The following is a 21,039-nucleotide window of genomic DNA, read 5'->3' on the forward strand; positions in this document are numbered from 1 at the left end:
TTTAGGTACTCTTTTCTTTTTAAATACTTCTAGAAACTCTGGTTTTATATTTCTAGCTAGCTTTCTCTCATACTCTAATTTCACCCTCTATTTGTCCAATCTTCGCTGAATTGTACAGTGTTTCTTTCAATTTGATACCCTCTTGAATTTCCTTATTTAGCCATGGGTGATGCATCCTGCTCAAAGGTTCTACCACTGTTTCTCCACTGTCCTACCCTTTAACTTTGTTTCCCAGTTCACTTTAGCCAACTCTGCCTTCATCCCCTTATTTTACCTTTCTTCTTCTTCAGCTCTCTGCCCAAAGGCAGATCCAAACCACAGCTCCACCGCCTCCATTATGGATAGGGCAAAGAAGCAGTCCCAAATCCACACCAGATTATTACCTTTGAGGTTCTGCTTCTTAATTTGGTACCTAGCTTCTCATACTGACTATGCAGAATTTCCTCCCTTGTTCTACCTATGTCATTAGTACCTACTGGGATCCCGGCAACTGGATCCTCCCCCTCCCACTGCAAATTCCTCTCCAGTCCTGAGCAGATGTCCCAAACTTTCTCCACCAGCCAGACAACACAGCCTTGGGTTCTCACTCTTTGCTGCAGTGAACAGTGTCAATCCCCCTCACTATACTTTACCCTACATTCCTATTTGCTCCCCCAGCTTGGACGGCTTCCTGTACTATGGTGTCATGGCCATCCTGCTCATCCATCTTGCAGACCTCGCTATCGTCCACGCAGGTTGTGAGCACCTCAAACCTGTTTGACAACTGCAAAGTCTGAGGCTTCTCCACTACTGCTTGCTTGGTCCCTTTACCTGCCTCACTCATGGTCACATCCTCCTACGGATCAAAACAGATAACCCTATTCTAAGAGGCGTGACCACCTTCTGGAATCAAGTGTCCATATATTTCTCCCCCTCCCTTATGATGCGTAATGTCTGTAGTTCAGCTTCCAGATCAATAATCCTGATTTGGAATTCCTCTAGGTGCTTACACTTTCTGCAGACATGTTTTTCATGGATTGCCTTGGAGTCCAAAAATTCCCACATTCCACAGCTGCAACATAACACCTGTCTGACCATGTTTACACTTCTTGGTGTTAAATTTTCTCTGATAATGCTCTTGTGAAGTAGTTTGGGATGTTTTACAACATTAAAGTTGCTACAGAAATGCAAGTATTATTGTTGTTCCCTCAGGTGGGGACTGGCTAAATGGACAACATAGTCTTTCATGACCTGGTACTTTCAGATCTTCTTGCACTTGTGGCTCCCAAAAATGCACGCTCTTGATCTTGATCGTGCCACCAGGTGAACACATTCGAAACACCTGCCTTTTCTCTGAGAAAATAAGATGAGATTCATCACAATAGGGCTGGTGTTCAGCTCTATGGGGAAGGGCATTCATGCTGACTCAAATACACACTCCAATGGGCTTCAAAAATAATCAAAGGCTTTAGAGGAGGAGGTCTTCAAAAAGAACTGAAGGTCCAGGTCTTAAGCTTCAATCACATGAATTTCATGGGTTGCTTTGGATTCAGCGCTTGAGCCTTGCCTGTCGGCTTAGATTAATCTTCACAAATTAACTTGCAAAGAACATCAAAGGTAATGATGCATATATGTACCAAGCGGAAGCTATCCAAATGATTTAGAAGGGCAGATTGCAGTCCAGCTGTCATTTGTCTTCATTGTATTTAATGGCATGAGGAATTGGCAGGAGCAAGACAACAGTCTGTGACCAACAAGTGCTTGACATCCCAGCTTAAGAATGAACAGCTGTGAACTTTGCAACTGATATTAGATTTACTCATAAACTGATATTCAGCAAAACTCAGTCCAACTTTCCTTGTGGACAGTGTAAGACTGATCTTAAACGGTAGCAAAAATATATTCCTGTACAAATTTATCTAAAACTGTTTGCCAAGAAACTGCCTCAATTATTCTACAGTGCACTGGCAAGAAAACGGGCATGTTAATCATCAGACTTCTGCTTGCTCCTTCCCATGCTGATTTTTACATTATCATGGTTTTTAGACTGGCATAATATATTGCATCAAAATGGTTAAATTCTCACAAGGCCAGAGGCTAGGAATCCTGCGGTGAGTAACTCATCTCCTGACTCCCTAAAGCGTGTCCACCAACTAAAAGTCAGGAGTGTGATGGAATACTCTCAGCTTGCCTGGATGAGCACAGCTCCAACAACACTTAAGAAGCTTGATACCGTCCAGGACAAAGCAGCCCGCTTGATTGGCACCCCATCCACAAACATTCACTCCCTCCATCACCGACACACAGTAGCAGCAGTGTGTACCATCTACAAGTTGCACTGCAGGAATTCACCAAGACTCCTTAGACAGCACCTACCAAACCCATGAGCACCACCATCTAGAAGGACAAGGGCAGCAGATAGATGGGAATACTACTACCTGGAAGTTCCACTACAAGTCAATCACCATCCTGACTTGGAAATATATCGTCGTTTCTTCACTGTTGCTGGGTCAAAACCCTGGAACTCCTTCTCCAACAGCAGTATGGGTGCACCTACACCACATGGACCGCAGCAGTTCAAGAAGGCAGCTCACCACCACCTTCTCAAGGGCATCAAGGGATGGGCCTAGCCAGCAAAACCCACATCCCCTGAATGAATTAAAAAAAATATCTAGCACTACAATGTCACCTTACAATTCAAACGTAATTGAAATTTCACCGATCAGCATGAGTGCAGGCAAGTGTAGAAGAGATTGCAACCATTGGGGCAATGCTGCCCCACATTTTGTAGCTTGTGGAATTAAGCAGTTCCATCAATCTAACAGTTCCTCCCAGCAGGCTGAGTATTGAGACCAAAGACGGATTCAGACCGATTCAATGTCTGACAGGTTCAATCAAATAGAATTCAGAAGAAATTTCTTCATCCACAGAATGGCGAGATTATGGAACTCATTATCGCAGGGCGTGGTTGAGGCGAATAGTATAGAGGCATTTAAGGGGAAGCTGGATAAGCATATGAGGGAGAAGGTAATTGAGGTTCTGCTGGTTGAGTAGGTGAGGATGGGTAGGGGGGGAGCTCAAGTGCTGCATAAACACCAGCATGGACTGGTTGGGCTGAAGGGCCTGTTTCTGTTCTGTATATTCCATGTAACTCGGTGTATAATATTACAATAAAATGAACACCAGTTATGGGCAAATTTGCTAATGATGATTTACTATGTGGAACAAACTGCAAGGCTCTTGCCATTGGTCATCATTCCATGTGTGTGTTAGCATTCAATACGACTATAATAAGAGAATATCTGTAAGGATGGAACTGTGCAGTACAGCAATCACAGCATGGCCTTTTAAAAGTCCTGCCGTGTGACCCAAACTAACAGGATCAAATTGTCCCTCTATAGCTGCAGTGAAATTATATCTTCACATCTCAATGTGCAAACATCGTATGTAGATACGAGTTCAAAGCATGAAGACAGCCCACAATCAGACAGCAATTCACAGTTTGTTACAGAAACTGCAGTGGTAGCTGGTGCAGAGGATGGAAACGCCACAATGCGTGCAGTGCAGAGGGTTATACTTGTTAGTGAGGACAAAGCACAATGGAGGGAGCAGAGTTGGGGACCAGTTGCTATGGGCTTCTGAGCATATTCATAGTGCAGCTTGCGCAGAATAAGATTTTGGCTCCTCAGCATCGACATTACCCACCTTGTAAAGCACAGGAGTTTCACAAGGTGAATATGGTTCCTGCACTTAGCCTTATGGAAACTCAAAACTGCCAAGTACCATATGAAAAGGCTCATTGGGCCTGGGTCTCATTATGCTGTTTCCAGCATCTCTGTCATAGCCAAAAAAGAAAGCTATTAGCTGCTAGAATTCCCAGAACAAATTTTGATATCTAATAGACTTTTTATACTTAATTGAACTTGGGTCTGACAACAATAGTCAAAAGTAAATGATTCTCAAAGCTCCTGAGTGCAGAAGTAGTCAAGAGCTGCCAACTCCAGCTCACATGCACTCTCCCTCCATTTTCTCCCTGTTGACGCTCAGTTCAGCTCAATGTATTTTTGCAGCTCTACAGTCAGTCTCGTACTCATGGTATCCTCTTGCTCCTCAGTAAATATACTGACGTCTCATATAGATCAGATTGAAAGGGAAGCCAGTGGGTTCTTCATAATAGAGACACATGCACTCAGGGTGCTAATGTTTCTATAATCACAGGCCGGCTGCAACATCCTTAAATGAAGCCGTACGTCAAGTCCCAGAGTGTTCAATCATCTCTGACTTGTACATACTCAATAATATTCAGTCCCATTCTTGACCAATTATTCATCCTGCTCCTTTTTAACTGGCATGTCATTAATTCCTTTAACTGAGCATGTGCCTCACACATATCTGTTACTCCGTGGAGAAGGGGAATTTCTTCTTTCTCACAATCTCACTTCACTTGAAACTTGTTACCTTAGAAGCTGTGCCTCTTGTTGGGCTCTCACAATCCAAGTTAAATAACATGCTAAACACCTTTAATATCTAAAGATTTGGATTATGCCCCCTTGTCATTTTCTTCTGTCTAATGAAAACAAGGAAACAGAACAACAACGACTTAGATATATAGCACCCCCAATGTATAAGGCACTAACACAGGAACATTATAAAACAAAATTTGACACTGAGCCACACAAGACATATTAGGAGAGGATAAAAGGGAAGGTGTTCAGAAGCATCTTAAAGGAAGATAGAGAGAGGCTTACAGAGGAAATTCCAGAGCCTAATGGTGCAACGATTAAAATCAGGGATGCCGACGAGGCCAGAATTGGAGGAGGTCTCAGAGGGGTTGAGGGGCTGGTGGAGGTTACATCAATAGGGAGAGGTGATGCCATGAAGGGATTTGAAAACAAGAATGAACTTTTTTTGGTTGCAGCACTGCTGAACCTGGAGCCAAACAAGCACAGGGGTAATGCGCAAGACTTGGCTCGAATCAGAATCCGGGCAGCAGAGTTTTGGATGATTTCAGGTTTATTGAGGATGGAAGGTGTGAAGCTGGTCGGGACAAAGCAGAACATCAGCCACTCCTCAGCTCAAAAACAATGCAGCAAGTCATGAGTGAGCACTGAGTGACAGAAAAGGACTTCAGTGATTTGCCCGACCAGCTTATATTCCCAAAATAAGAAGCACATTGACAAAGTGCTGAGGAAAGAGAAAACGTCTCACTAGATGGAAGGACACAAACACACAGAAGTTTGAACATTTCACCAAGATGAAGTGACTGCCACAGACTGGCCAAAGAATACTGCGGCACTTCATGTTAACACAAGCCCATCCTATTTGTTGCCAGGTGTGTGCACAAGCCTAATAACTGAAGTCACAGGTGTACGCATCATCACTGTCCTCAGTAAAAACATAACAACGCCAGACATTACAGTGTCTCAGACAATTACTCAGTGAAAGATTATAGGAAGGGACATTTTACTTCTGCCCATTTAAGTTACTGCCACAAACTGTCTGCAGTCCTATTTCCCGTACCTTCAGTAGGTCTTTTGGAAAGTCCTTCCCTCCATTCAAACCATCCAAATTGTTAATGAAGTCTTGGCAGGTCATCTTCTTCCCAATATTCTGCAATATAGAAAGAAATATTAACATGTATGGAACAGAGATTGAAGGTCTGACAAGAAGGTACTCATTAAACACTTACAAATAGCAAAAAAACTAAGAAACTAAACTGCAAAGTTACATAAACGGATAGCTTTCCAGTGAAGTATAGAAGTGGCACGGGTAAATTCGAACCTAGCGCAAGTCACTCAGATCACAGAATTGATGCACAAACTCACCAGAAAATCAATAAATCTTCAGTTTATGAAAAGCATCCAACAGTTATAACATTATTACGACGCCAAATGCTTTGCGGTAAAACAAAAAATATCCCACAGGCACCATCAAAACTGTCTGTGAACAAAAGAATGAACAGGCGAATGTGGGATCAGACTGCAGACGTGCTCCAGCAGAAGGTCAGAGCCAGAAGCATTGCAACTGCTTTACTTCTCCGAGTGGAAGGAATCGGTTCTGCCACAAATTTCATGCCAGTTTGGAAAGAAAATGGAAAGATCTTTTGCTTTCAATTTTCTACACAAGCCTTCAATTCTAATGCCTGGGCACACAAAAAAAGCTAATCAAAGTACAAGCTTTCTTTAAAAATAATTGATCCTTTCAATTCAGGTCAGAGACATTGGTGTTTAATATCATAAATGGCTGGGCAGTCAAGGTCTCAAGAAATAAGCAACAATTTTGGGTTTTAAGGCTATCTGCGTCTATAATGCTATTTTACTGGGTAACTGTGCTATGGTATTTGCCCTCATTGAATCAGTAGCATTGCACAGGTCAGAACTGTAAGGGACAAGCTTCTCACTGGATTGATTCAATATATTAAAGTTAAATCACATTAACAACACTTATTAAAATTGCAAGTTGCTGCTGGTGCTGTTCCTGCTTGTGTAGGTGCTGCAGGGTTCCAGAGGCCCCAACTTTAAACAAACATTTGATATGGTTTGGAAAATTCGGCAAGACTTCAAACAGCATCAACCCCTCTTTTGCAACGCACAGGACACAGTGCTGTCTGTGTCGACTTACTATATATCACATTGCATTATACTTATAAACAAGAGCAAGGCTATCTTTGGCTAGGGCAGAGCTCAGCCTTTATAAAAAAAAATAGTTACTGCATAATAGTACCAGAGCCGGAATGATCCCCTCGACTCGTTTCTCTTGCCAAACTGGTTAATCTGGTTTTGCGCCTCTTCCAGGGTGTCACATGGCACAAAGCATCAATGTGTGGGACAGACCAGATGGACCAGAGGGTCTTTTCCTGTCCTTTCTTGTTTGTACCAGAGTCAAACGCAACAAAAATCTCGGTAATACTACTGTGGTCAGTGAATCTGGCCATCAGCAGCTTCTGCATACTACCTTCAGATTCAGAGGCATACCTCTGCCCAAATCGCAACACAACTGTAGCATTAAGTATAGTCTCCAGCCCAATACAAATTGGTGCCTCATTGCTACAGTACTACCAGCTCCTGATGACCGGTCCCCTGCAGCCAGCTTCAAAAACAAACTTGCTCCATCAGTTAATCTGGTGACTCAAGAGCCCTGGTTAAAAAAAGGTCCCTCTCTCCCACCCGCTGTGCCAAATCCAACATGTTTTCTTCCGTGTCACCATCAAATCCAGCAAGTTTCCTACCAGTTGCACAAGACGTAAGAGTCAGGGGCTGGCAGTACTGACACAGCACACAAGTCGATACAAACATAGCTGCAGCGAGGCAAAAGAAATGGAGGTTACTTCAGACTCAAGTCAAAGAGAGTGATTAAAGCAAAACTTACCACCTAGCAAGCCAGGCAAACAAGCAGACAGGCAGGAGGTCCAGGGAGAGGAGGGGTGAAGGAGAAGAGGAAAACAGGTACAAAATTTAATTAGTACTTCATGCAATCTTGCTTCATTCCAGCCAGCACTGGCTACATGCAACAGGCTGTGAACATAGAATTCTCCTTTAATAAGCCATGCGTCTGAGAAAAACAAAGCCAGAACATAAGTAATTTAAACATGGTTACCTGCAGTAGTCATTGCAATCTCATCTCATTGCAAAGAGACCAGAGTTAAATGAGCAACCTGTTATTGACCACCCAGTAAAGTGTTATAGACAATAGGGCAAGTCTCGTGTCAAAAAATTACCAGAATAACACAAGATCAAGGGCAGTAGTTTCACCACTCAGACTAGATCAGGTCAGTCCTGGGAAGGGCCACTTTTTTTTTTTTTAAGGTGACTGAATAAATCCCTTACAAAAACAAAAACAGAATTACCTGGAAAAACTCAGCAGGTCTGGCAGCATCGGCGGAGAAGAAAAGAGTTGACGTTTCGAGTCCTCATGACCCTTCGACAGAACTTGAGTTCGAGTCCAAGAAAGAGTTGAAATATAAGCTGGTTTAAGGTGTGTGTGTGGGGGGCGGAGAGATATCTCTCCACCCCCCCCACACACACACACACACACACACACCTTAAACCAGCTTATATTTCAACTCTTTCTTGGACTCGAACTCAAGTTCTGTCGAAGGGTCATGAGGACTCGAAACGTCAACTCTTTTCTTCTCCGCCGATGCTGCCAGACCTGCTGAGTTTTTCCAGGTAATTCTGTTTTTGTTTTTGTTTTGGATTTCCAGCATCCGCAGTTTTTTTGTTTTTATCTCTGTGAATAAATCCCTTGTTACTTATATATGGATTCTGGGCTTTTTAATCAGTGTTTTAGAGCTGCATTCTGCAGCGCTGTCCTTTTCTCCATGAAGACACTTAAGTAATGTCATTGCTAATATTGGTGTCATTACTTAGTAATCACCCCATCTGTCCAATGTTCCCAGTTCACATCCTCACAGTGAGCGGTGGGTCTTTTAATCAGTGCATAGTTTCTGCACACCTTTCAAGCTGCGTTTTTTGCATTGAAGATTAATAAGTGATCTAATTGAAGTGTTTAAAATAATTGAAGGGTTTGATAGGGTAGATATTTCCTATGGTGGGGCAATCGCCTCAAATGACAGCTAGGCCATTCAGAAGAGATATCAGATGCATTTCTTCAAACAATGGGTAGTAAGGAACTCTGTCCCAAAAAACTGCTTAGGCTGGGTCAGTTGAAAGTTTCAGAACTGTGACTGATAGGTTTTTTTTTTAATCAGGCCAGGATATTAAGGTAGGTGGCTGGACTTAAGATACAGGTCAGACATGATCTACTTGAATGGCACAAGTGGCTTAAGGGGCAAACTGGCCCACTCCTGTTCTATCAATTTATTCAAGGCCCAACGAACCTGCAGAAAACAAATAGTCGTTTGGTCGTATAGAACTTGAGTATTGTTGAAAAATAAAGTCATGCTGTCAAAGCTTTCCCTCTTGCACTTATCAGGACAGCTCACAAGAAATTACCAACAGTAAAGGAGAAACAACAATTTGTACTGCATGAGAAGAATGTGTTGATTGGTTGGCAAGTGGACTCTGATTGGTGGGGGCATTGCCATGGAGAATGCAACATGGAATCATTACCAGCTTTGTTCAAATGCAAACCAAGTAGGTTGACTCTTGCAAGCTTTCCTGATGACTGCAAGACAAAAAGCTTTGATAGCATGTCTCTTTTTTCAGCAAAACATGGTATTGGATGAGGAAATACAAGGAGCAAATAACTTAGGGTTCAACCACTAATATAAAAGACCACGGATCAGGTGTGAGTTACAGGGAGATCACGGGGCAAGGTGCTTCTTTCCGAATATAAAGTACTCTTTGAAGGTACTTCCCAATAGAATGCCTTCAAATTTTGCTGACAGCAAGTGCCTGAAGGCCTTAGACATTTTATTGGCTTGTGTTAAAAATGTCCATCATCACCTTGGACATGCATGGTCACACATGGTCTCAATAGGGCTAACTGTAAGAAACCACTGTGTGTATGCATCCAATAAGTATTTTTTACAATGTATGAACCAATATGGATGAACTAGCCTGCTCAGGCATATAGGGTGCACATTGATAGAATTATCAACACAATTACATGTTTGTGTGTATCCCAGAATACTGAAGGAGAATCAGACTTCAATTTTTACCAACAGCAGCAAACTCTCCCACATACTCCAATGGATCCCACTGAAGGTTTTAGAACTGGCGAATCTCATCCAACCACCATCAGTGGGGGAATCTGGAAAGAACCTTCATCCAAAAGGTTGAAAAAAATTGCAAAGGATCTGGCAAAAGCTAATCTCGGACAACCCAAATTAATTTGCCGTTTGGATGGAAGGAGAATTTGGAAATATGAAATTATCAAACATGTTTGTATTGAAGTCCATGTCAATAAGAGTTGGAGTTAAAGTGTTGGGATAAATGGGGCATTCTTCTGTAGGGGGACAGTACTGGAATCAGCACTGTAGCCCCAGGTTTTCACTGTAAGAGTAAAAACTGAAACCTATAACTGCATTGCCACTTCAGCACAGTAGTAACCAGAGGCCTGGACCAATTATACAGAGACATAAGTTCAAATCCCATTAAGACAGCTGGGGAATTTAAGCTAAATGAGTTGAACAAATTGGGCAACTAAAGCTAATATCAATAATGGTGACCGTGAAACTACTGGAATGTTGTAAAAACCCATCTGGTTCCCTGATGTCCTTTAGGGACCTTACCTTCCGTGGCCTATTATGTGACCCCATGTTCACAGCCATGTGGTTGTCTTTTAAATGTCTTTTGAAATGGCCTAGCAAGCCACTCAGTTGTATAGCAATGGGCAATAAATACTGGTCTTGCCAGCGACACCCACATCTTGTGAGTGAACACTTACTCCACGTGAGTCTGGGATTCAAGATCAGGCAACCATGTTGCTGTCCTACTTATGATCCCAACACGTGTTTAGTGATGCAGCGTGTACAGTCTACAGGATGTGCTATGGAAAGCTGTCAAAATTTCTTCGGCACCATCTCCCGTTTCCACTATTTCCATCAACTAGAAGGACAAAGGCAGTAGGTGCATGGGAACGCCCATTGCTTCCACATCGCACATCGTCCAGATGTGTATGCGTATTACCTTTGCTCAGCTGGTGGCGGGTCAAAATCCCTATGTAACAGCAAAGTGAGTGTGCCATCAGCACACAGCCTTCAAGGCAGTGACTCACCACCTTCTCAAGTGGCACTAGGGATGGGCAGTAAGCATTGACTCCCAAATTGCAAAGAATGAACGTGTACAGTACTGTATAAAGTTTCAGTCTCCTTACCCAAGGAAGGATATACTTGCCATAGAGGGAGTGCAACGGATGTTCATCCAGACTAATCCCTGGGATGGCAGGACTGTCTTATGAGGAGCGATTGAGGAGACTGGGCCTGTATTGTCTAGAGTGGCGAAGAGGGGTCAGTGATCTAATTGAAACTTACAAAATTCTTGCTGGGCGTGACATGTAGATGCAGATGTTTCCCCAGGCTGGTGGGTCTAGAACCACAGTCTCATGAAAAGGGATAGGCCATTTAAGACTGAGATGAGAAGGAAAATTTCACTCAGAGGATGGTGAATCTCTGGAATTCTCTACCTCAGAGGGCTGTGGAAGCTCAATCATTGAGCATGTTCATGGCTGTGGAAGCTCAATCATTGAGCATGTTCATGACAGAGATCGATAGATTTCTGGCGACTAATGTCATCAAGGGGTATGGGGATTGTGCAGGAAAATGGCTTGAGGTAGATGATCAGCCATGATCTAATTAAATGGCAGAGCAGGCTCAATGGGCCGAATGGCTATTTCTACTTCTATGTTCCTAATGATCAAAAAAAGGGGCAACCTTTTACAAAGCTTTCACTAATTCCAGTTTTGCACACACCGCCTGGGAAGACACAAGAGCAACATGAGCCAACTCCTCACTGCCCTCCCACTCATTGAATACAAATGTATGGTACCTCATGGTACAACACAGGAGTATAGAAATACGCGGTGCCATAGGATCCTCCCTCCACCACGTGCACGTGGTTAACAATTACACTCAACAACAAGCTATGGAAACATCCAGCTTTATAAACCCATTTCTAAACGACTGAAACATGTGGAATAGTGTGCCATCTGCAGGCCCAATTGTGACTAACTGCACTTTCAGCTGCTTATTTTATCAGCTGATTGGAACAAAACCAACTTACCTTTGAAGAAACGAACTGGATTCGGGGCAGAAGTCAATCTGTCACTGATCAAATGACTTATCCAATGATATTCCACTGCCGACAATCATAAAGACAGCTAAAACTGTAGGAGAACACTGATCGCAAAAGATCAGCCTTCACCTTTTCCAGTTATAACTAAGCTCACATTCAGGGACAATATTCCTGACTAATAATGGAAAACAAGTAAACGGCAGAAGCGTTGAACAGGTATTTTATATCGGTCTTCACTGCAGGAGACACAAAATAGCCTAAAAATACTTGAAAATCAAGAGGTAAAAGGGATGGAGGAACTCAAAACAATCACAAGGGAAAAGGCACTGGGAAAACTATTAGAGCTAAAGGTTGACAAGTCCTCAGGACCTGATGGTCTGCATCCTAGGGTCTTAAAAGAAGTGACTGCAGAGGTAGTAGATGATCTTCCAAAATTCTCTAGATTCTAGAAAGACCATAGCGGACTGGAAAATGTCTAATGTAACATCCCCGTTTAAGAAAGGACTTAAGAACGGTAAAATTGCATTAGATGTGACATGACTCACTGGGGATAGTGGGCTGTGATATCAAGCCCCACTGCTCCCCGAGCTGCGACAGATGTGAAAATGTTTGATCAAACCACCAGACTGCCCCAATTCTACCTAAATGTTTAATTTAGGTTAACAGAATACGAGAACCAGGTTTCTAAACTTAATATGTAAATAACTGTTTATTGAACAAATTATCTTTAACTGGCGGCAAAACAAAGAAATATGAACTGCTAACTTCTAACTCTATGACTTAAACTCCACCCCTTCTTAACTTCCTATACACAAACACACACACATAAGGCACACAACACATGGATTTTAAGGATGAGATAAAACAGTTCAATAGCACCAACCCAGAGTACAGGATTAGATGGGTTGATTTTGATTGATGTCTTCCAGATTCCTCGCAGTTTGTTGTTGATGACACAAAGAGGTCTCCCAGCATTTTCAGTCTGTGGTTCACTGGTTGAAAAACTTGTTTTTCAATGTCGCTACTTATGATTTTTCCCCTTTTCATCATTTTCAGGGGTTTTCAGAGAAAGCAGGTTACAAAGATGTGAAGAACAGCCAGCTAGCTACTATGGCAGAATTACTGGAATCTTACAAACACAGGAGAGAGAGGTTTTAGGTCTTCCCTCTTTGTAGTCTAGGAGTTATACTGCCTGCACTATTACCACACAAAAGCTTGGTCACCTGGTCAGAAGCCAATTAAAATGCTGTCGTCAGGCAGTTCCTCTTAGTCCAGGGCTCCTTTCTGGCACCAGCCTGTTCTTTTATGGCACACTGTGTTCCAGGATAGCAACATTGTAGATATCCCTCATCCTATTCCAGTGAACATGTCTTTTAACTGCGGCCGTGGTAGTTTTTAATGCCACAGTCCAAGAAAAATAAAAATAGGTTCTATACAAGATGCAGTTCAGAGAATGTTCACTTGACTGATTCCTGATATGAGGAAAGATTTAACAGCTTGGACCGATACCCATTAGGGTTTAGAAGAATTAGAGGATTCGTAATGAAATGAACAAGATCCTGAGGAAACTTGCCAGGATGGATGCTGGGAGGACAAGCAGTGTCGACCTTGCCAACGGCCCTCAAATCCCGAAGAATGATCAAAAAAGGATAATACGGCGGGAAGCAGGGGTAATAACAAGACCCCCTTGTGATCTGAATTGGACACCGTGTTTCTCACGCATGCCCTTACTTCCATTTCTCTTACCTTTTAGTAGGTGGACTGAAAACACTTCATTGCAACAATGCCAGGCATAAGTTGGGGGCTATTTTCCTTTTTCTTTCCCCTGCATCTCCTCGGGTTTATTCTTTATTACAACGACTTAGATGGAAACAATTCTGAAAAGATGCAATGGCTACAAGTTTTAAGGTGATGTGATGCGTCTCTGCTTCATCAATAACAATATAGGTTTAACAAGATGTGTCATTCAGATACTAATTACCTAGGACACTTTAGTATTTAACTTTGTCACTCCGATATAATGGATTGCATTAGGTAGAGGTTTGGTGAGAAGTCAAATGTGGACTTATTTATGATTCAGCTGGTCACTGCTCCAGCTACAGAGGATTTCTTGCTTTCTTCCAGGGGCATCTCCTGTCCGTCGCTCTGGCAACGAACTGTGCATACAGTATAGGCCACCTCCATCCCTGCTTTCCTGCACTCCTGGCATTCTTAGAAGTCTTCCTGTGCCCCACAGGATTCTGTTAGGAGTGATCACTGAAGTACAAGAGGGCAGAACCCCTCCATCAAGTTTAACATGATTGTGTATTTGGAATGTATCTGTGTTGCGTATTGGAGCACAGCCTTGAACATTGCAGCAGAGATGCATCCCAAAATGCTCCAACTGTGTGCACTGGTTAAATGACTAAGATCTCTCCTGCTGATGTTGTGGTGCTGCACAAACCAAGTCTGAAGCAACTCTTGATTCACGACCTGGTCCCAAATGGGCAAACTGAACCCAGAGCTGTGTGGTAAACCCAAGTTGCAGAATTGTCTATAAGGAGGCAAACGGCTGGTGGTCCTGTTCGTGAAACATCCTCTTCATACTTGAGATCAGAATTCTGAAGTTATTCAGCAAGGGCCATCAACTATCACTGGCACAATACCTTCAATGAAGTTTGCTTTGTACATTCCACTCTCCCTCCATATTTCCCAAAGGTAAAGTGCCCCACCCAGTACTGTATATGTCACATGCTAGCAAATTTGGTGCCAGAGTCACCCAGTTATGCTTTAGTTATAACACATCTTAAAGCAGCAAATGGTGTATAAAGCGCAAGGAGTTTGATCATTCCTAAGAATTAAATTCTTCAAAAAGGTGGGGGAGGGGGGAGGGGAGAAACGGTCCATTTAACATTGTCTCTGTATGTAGAGAGTAATATTCTCCCTCAACAACAGTGACATCGCTGTTAGTAATTCTAGCATGGAAAAGGGAAAAGTTCTAGTAACATAAGTGGCGTACATGAGTGGACACAGAGCACTATAACTGGAGGAACATAGCACAAATACAGTCACAAATGAGTGTTTTTTGTAATTAAAACAACTCCAATGCAAGATTATTTTTTTAAGTTTTACAAAGTAAGCTCACACCTAACTAGGTGGACAGCAATGACTTTGAATCAGAATCAGTGAACTGGAAGACAAACTTATTTCGTTAACAACATCCTCTGATAGCCATGCTGATGGGTTTGAGCCCAATCTGAATAAACAAGTACATTGTTAGCATTGTTCAGAACACAAACCGTCAGCCGAGCAAGCTCTACTGGGGAAATATTATGGCAACAGTAGATTGCAAACTGATTTGAATCTGTTGAGCTGCATTGACTGTTAAAACTGAAATACATAAACAGACTGCATTAGTGAAGCAAATCAGCTTCTATCAGAGTAGCAAATACCTTACGCATTCCAATCAGGCCGATAGTCTGAATTTTAACATACAAATTTATGCCCTATAAAATAAACCTGTTTCCTGCTCCATTTAACCAAGTCAGTTTATTCTTCAAAGGGCTCCATTACTCACGTGGCCATGAAGATCTGTATTCAACAACATCAATGCACAAGTAAGGCAATGGACCCCATCTGTAAAAGGGTAGAAAGGCTTATTCCAGTGCTAAACGTCCAAAACCATTCAAATTCCACAATCTGACAAGCCGGCCTTAACTGGGCGTGACAATTTGATATTGAGCAGATGAGTGACTGGTTATGGGCCAGTGACTCAGCATTCACATTGCTCAGCACTCTCCATTGAAAATGCCTAATGCAAGGTGTACTATCAATGGGTTTACCCGCGTCTCTGCCCCCTCTTCTCTCTCACTGCCTCGCTCGGGGGAGACCAGACAAGGATGACAACGGAATACTTTGGACTGAAATCATCCAGCTCCCCGAAAGCCACGGGCAAAAAGCTTGGAACCACCAAGAGGACAGCACAGTCACAAATTCCAATCAAAACACTTAATGCCAACTTGACTTTAGTCCATTTCCTCCATGAAGCATTTTCCCAACTCAGCTGACACTCACTTGAGAAAATAATAAGCATACTTTTGAATTTTTTTGACACCAGAAGTTTAGCTGTAAGATCGACAGAGCAAAAGGTCTTATTAGTGTCGAGTCATCTAACTTATCCTGTAATACCACAGAACTTGATTCAGCATGATTTATTTTGGATAGAAATTAACTGCCGTGTAGCAATCTGAAATAATTGTAAGGCAATAGTCATTTCAATAAAGTGCTGGAACTAACAGGCAGCTCACTTTCCTGTTTTAATTTAATAACTTCCTGGATTAAGCAGATGTCAGGTAATAAATTGTGAAAGAGGTCAACCTTCAACCACTGCCATTGTGGAAAGCTGCACAATGGCAGGCTGCAAAGGGCACAGAGGAGGGGAGCATATTGAAGGGGGAATAATCAGGAATCTAATCTATATTCCTCAGCAGCAGGTTAAAAAGAATTGGAAGCAGATTACCTTTCTGTATAGGAACAAAGGGATTTGCTAGACACAAAGAGAATGCCTTCTACCATCCCGTGAGTGACACATTACGGTAAATGGTAAATAGTGTCATTCTCTATCAACTGATTTACAACAGAACCAGATGTGAGGTGAGGGAAAGAAACACAGTGGTGCAGAGTTTTGGGAACCATAGGCTATCCCTCCCAAGCATGCAACACTTAGCACTTATCACATCTCAAATTACTCATGTACCGTTTCCAAAATATTATCTTGTTGTCTTGTTGGCAAGTGCTCAATCATTGCAGGACTCCCTTGAATGAATAGTTAAGCTAATGGTAAGCACCAGCATTACAGCATCTAGTCCATGTGTGAATGTGGCCACAGCTGTCAAGGATAGTCTCCAATATCCTTAGTCATGCCATTAAGTGGGGAGATGGGGGCATAATGGTAAGGTCACTGGACTAGCAATTCAGAGGCTCAGACTAATGCTCTGGGGACATGTGTTCAAATCCCACCACAGCAGCTGGTGGAATTTAAATTCAATTAATCTGGAACTGAAAGCTAGTCTCTCAGTAATGGTGACCATGAAACAATTATTGATTGTTCCTCCCAAAGGCAGGAAATCTTTGGCTCTTCATTGAGTTAAATGAAATCAAGGACAATTAGGGATGGACAACAAATACTGGCCGTGCCAGCAACACCATATCCTCTGAAAGAACAAGAAAAGAATATACTAACAGTGAATGGTTTAGAATACCTGGTAAATGAAAACAAATATAAACGTGTAAATGAAAGTATATATTTTTTTTATTGTCACCAATACTTTCTAAATGCCTCATGAGGTTCTATCATTAGCAGACTCCCAGAGTTAAAACAGAGTTAAATATGCAGTACACAGACATCTAATTATGATTTTTTTTATTTTATTATAATATACAATAATTAGATTGGAAAAGAAAATTTTAAACCACCCTTCTCCATGTAAGGTGACACCTGGGCAACAGTCACCCCAATATTATTAGATTCAAGATCAGCCAAACCAAAGCTGCAGAGAGTGTGATATCTGTACATACCAAGTGAAATATGCAAAATGGCAGATGATTTGGGTGTTGTTGACTGTGGGTTAGATGATAAACAGGATATTTTCAAAACCATTCTTTTGCAGATAGAAGCCATGATATGTCCCCAGGGTTACAAGAAAGGGTAAAACAAAACCAAAATGGCTAGACAATTGTCTCCTAAGATAAATCAACAAAAATGGGGAGATGTTTTAAATCAGTGCAAGGTAAATAACTCTCGAGAGTAAAAGTCTCTTTCAGATTTAACAACGTGTTCTGCTGTCAGAATGACTAAAGTGGCAATGGTGAAGAGACTAAGGGACATGTGTAGCAGGGAGAGCTGTGTTAGGAGCTGGAATAAGAATATGTAAAGTCACTGTAACATTCTGTAGTGTAGATTTGGATTGAGTCCCAGGTTATGACTGAGCTTTTAAATAGCTGTGTGACTTAATTCTTCATTACTTAATATGATGCTGAAGTTAATGATCATTTGGTATTAAAATTCAGCATGTAAAAATTGATTTGGACATAGTCCTTGAGAGAATTGGACTTCTTAAAACAGAAGAGGGTGCTGTTGTGCATAATGCTTACTCTAGGTATGTTTAAAATAATGAGGCAGTGTTATGGTTTGTTTTTGGCTGATACATATAGTTGTTCTGCTGGGTTTGGGATAGGTTCCATGACCACACAGAGGGGGTGTGGAATAGGTTGCATAGATTAGACCATTATTTAACATGACAGGTTTGACTGACCAGCTATTGTACCTGCCTAATGCCTGTGTACCTGATCTGAGCTTATTCTAGTTGTCCCCACTCCTGTACTCTTGAGTATGAGCACAGACCTGTGACTGCACATCCCACTGGTCTGAGGGCCTACCTTGAGAAGGAATAGTGCCCATGTTACACTGATAGTATCGTTCGGAGAAGTGGATTAAAACCCGCTCTCGCTCCTGAGTCTCTCCCATTAGTGCAAATGCTTTCAAGAAAAATCTGCAACAGAGCAAAAAACAAATAAAGGAAAAAGCATTAGATACATCTGCTCAAAAAATATTTGATGTGCAACTTTAACATGAGACAGGAGAGACTAGAAAAACTAATCATACAATCTGGGTTTTGAAATTAAACGTAGGCAGATTCCTCAAAGTATGACAGTTCAATCATCAAATCTCAGAGGCTTTTTTCTCAAAGCCTGTTCTGCTAGGAGCTTTTACCCTGAGGTAATCAGGGACTGTTTACATTAGGTTCACAGCATCTAGCCTCAATCTGAGCTCCAGCAGCTCAGCCACTGGTGCCAAGCACCCCCATCAGTTAACAGTCGGTAAAATTGGAGAACTCAACACTAACATCGCAAGTTATATCACATTTATGCAGGTCGCAAAGATCAAATTCCAACCGTAATTCCTTTATTACATAAAACTATCTGAGGAAGTTGTGCTACATTCAAATTCCAGCTCATCACTCTTGAAACAGCACAACTTACATTGCAGGCTTACTTTAGTAGCTGTCAATATAAAGCACTGTATTGTGTGAAATAGCGCAAAACTGTCTTGGCAATTCCTCCATAATAAAACCGGTCAATAGTAAAAATAAGTCACCAGGCTGCTATTGTCCGGCTGACTGATACACTCCATTCACCCATGCAAGGACGATGATGGGATTTCCCTTCCAGCCAGCTGCATAGTGACCCAGTAACAAAGGATATTTTGGAGAAATGTCACGAATCTCATGAAACTTCTGCCCCTGTACAAAGTGTTACTTTTTTGCAGGAATAGAGTTGTCTTGCTATGTCCCCGCAGAGAGACAAGCCAGTCCCTCGCCATTGACCAAAGAGGATCAGCGAAATGACCACAAAAATGAGCTGACATCCAATCAGGTCAAAAAAATAGAATCTAAAGGATCGAGATAGGACAGTTTGTCATTGTATAAAAGCAAAAGTGTGTGTCATATTGACGTGCTCCCAGCAGCCATCACTGTCGCATCTCTCCGAAAGCACCTCTCAGAGCTTGTTAATAGAGCGGCACATTCTCACAGCAAACTGATTCTCTGCGTGATTTGGAGCCAAAAACATGAATGCTTTCAGAATGCTCAGCCAAACCACAGGAAGGAGAAAGGAAGGTGTTGCCTCTTCAACTGAGGACTGCTGTTTCTTTCCTGGCAACTGTGTGGTAGATGGTGTGGGATAGGTGAGGAGAGATGTGGGGGGTGGGCGTCAGGAAAATCATGCACAATTCTGATTGATATAATTCTTGTCACCACTTATGAAAACCTTTTGTTGCGCTGGCTAGTCTTGCTTCAATCTTGTAGCTCTGAAATTTCTGTGTGTGAAAGAGGATTAACTCTAATCACCACCTGAAGGAACCCAGAATAAGGGCCAGAATTCAGTTCCACTATATTTAGAACAGATCTTTAAATTCCAGCTCGGGTGTGGCGTGAGGGGAAGAATTTCCTACACTGTAACAGTGACCACGCTTCAAAATAGGATTTGATTGGCTGTAAAGCACTCTGGGGTATCCTAAGGTTATGAAAGGCGCTATATAAATGCAAGAGTCCCACTGTAGATCTTGAACCCACTCCCCTATGTTGTAGGGGTAGGGAGTATCCCCAGGCTTCACCAGGAGACTCCAATTTTGGGCCCTTGTCAGGTCTCACACAGTTGTGACCTTACAGGCTTCCTGAAGGTCCCAAGCCTTCGGTAGAATGAGGTACTTGATCCTGCAATACATCCAGCACCTTCTCGGACTAGCTCCAGTGAGAGGCCAGGTCTTGTGGGGAGGAGTTTAGATTTTCAGCCCAATTGGAACTTGGGAGGCATGCCAGGCAAGGCATTACTGTTCCTCGAAAGGGTGAATGGAATTGACTTAGTCTTTGGAAATGCAAACAGCAGCCAATTATCTGCTTCATGCTCTCGTCGGGACTTGGACATATTTATTAATTTTGCTTCCAATCTCCACCCATCCATCATTTTCATGTGGTCCATCTCTGACACTTCCCTTCCCTTCCTTGACCTCTCTGTCTCAATCTCTGGTGATAGACTGTCCACCAATATCCATTACAAGCCTACTGAGTCCCACAGCTACCTCGACTACAGCTCCTCACACCCCGCTTCCTGTAAGGACTCCATCCCATTCTCTCAGTTCCTTCGCCTCCGTCGCATCTGTTCTGATGATGCTACCTTCAAAAACAGTTCCTCTGACATGTCCTCCTTCTTCCTTAAACGAGGTTTTCCACCCACGGTCGTTGACAGGGCCCTCAGCCGTGTCCGGCCCATCTCCCGCGCATCCGCCCTCATGCCTTCTCCTCCCTCCCAGAAACATGGTAGGGTCCCCCTTGTCCTCACTTATCACCCCACCAGCCTCCGCATTCAAAGGATCATCCTCCGCCATTTCCGCCAACTCCAGCATGATGCCACCACCAAACACATCTTCCCTTCACCCCCACTGTCGGCATTCCGTAGGGATCGTTCCCTCCGGGACACCCTGGTCCACTACTCCATCACCCCCTACTCCTCAACCCCCACCTATGGCACCACCCCATGCCCACGCAAAAGATGTAACACCTGCCCCTTCACTTCCTCTCTCCTTAACGTCCAAGGGCCCAAACACTCCTTTCAAGTGAAGCAGCATTTCACTTGCATTTCCCCCAACTTAGTCTACTGCATTCGTTGCTCTCAATGTGGTCTCCTCTACATTGGAGAGACCAAACGTAAACTGGACAACCGCTTTGCAGAACACCTGCGGTCTGTCCGCAAGAATGACCCAAACCTCCCTGTCACTTGCCATTTTAACACTCCACCCTGCTCTCTTGCCCACATGTCTGTCCTTGGC

The 21,039-nt window shown here is 42.7% G+C and overlaps 1 protein-coding gene across 7 annotated transcripts in view; it reads right to left on the reverse strand.

The window, feature by feature from the left end:
* psd3l (pleckstrin and Sec7 domain containing 3, like) overlaps positions 1 to 21,039 on the reverse strand; it is a 300,860-nt gene that overhangs the window by 100,277 nt on the left and 179,544 nt on the right. For all 7 annotated transcript variants that reach the window (XM_041200467.1, XM_041200457.1, XM_041200476.1 and 4 more), the window contains 3 exons: positions 18,093 to 18,205; positions 15,232 to 15,290; positions 5,500 to 5,589 (listed from right to left, as the gene is read on the reverse strand). In XM_041200467.1, coding sequence (XP_041056401.1) covers positions 5,500 to 5,589; positions 15,232 to 15,290; positions 18,093 to 18,205 — 262 coding nt within the window. The remainder of the gene's footprint in view (positions 1 to 5,499; positions 5,590 to 15,231; positions 15,291 to 18,092; positions 18,206 to 21,039) is intronic.

Source organism: Carcharodon carcharias, chromosome 1 (genome assembly GCF_017639515.1).
Source record: "Carcharodon carcharias isolate sCarCar2 chromosome 1, sCarCar2.pri, whole genome shotgun sequence".
Taxonomy (NCBI): domain Eukaryota; kingdom Metazoa; phylum Chordata; class Chondrichthyes; order Lamniformes; family Lamnidae; genus Carcharodon; species Carcharodon carcharias.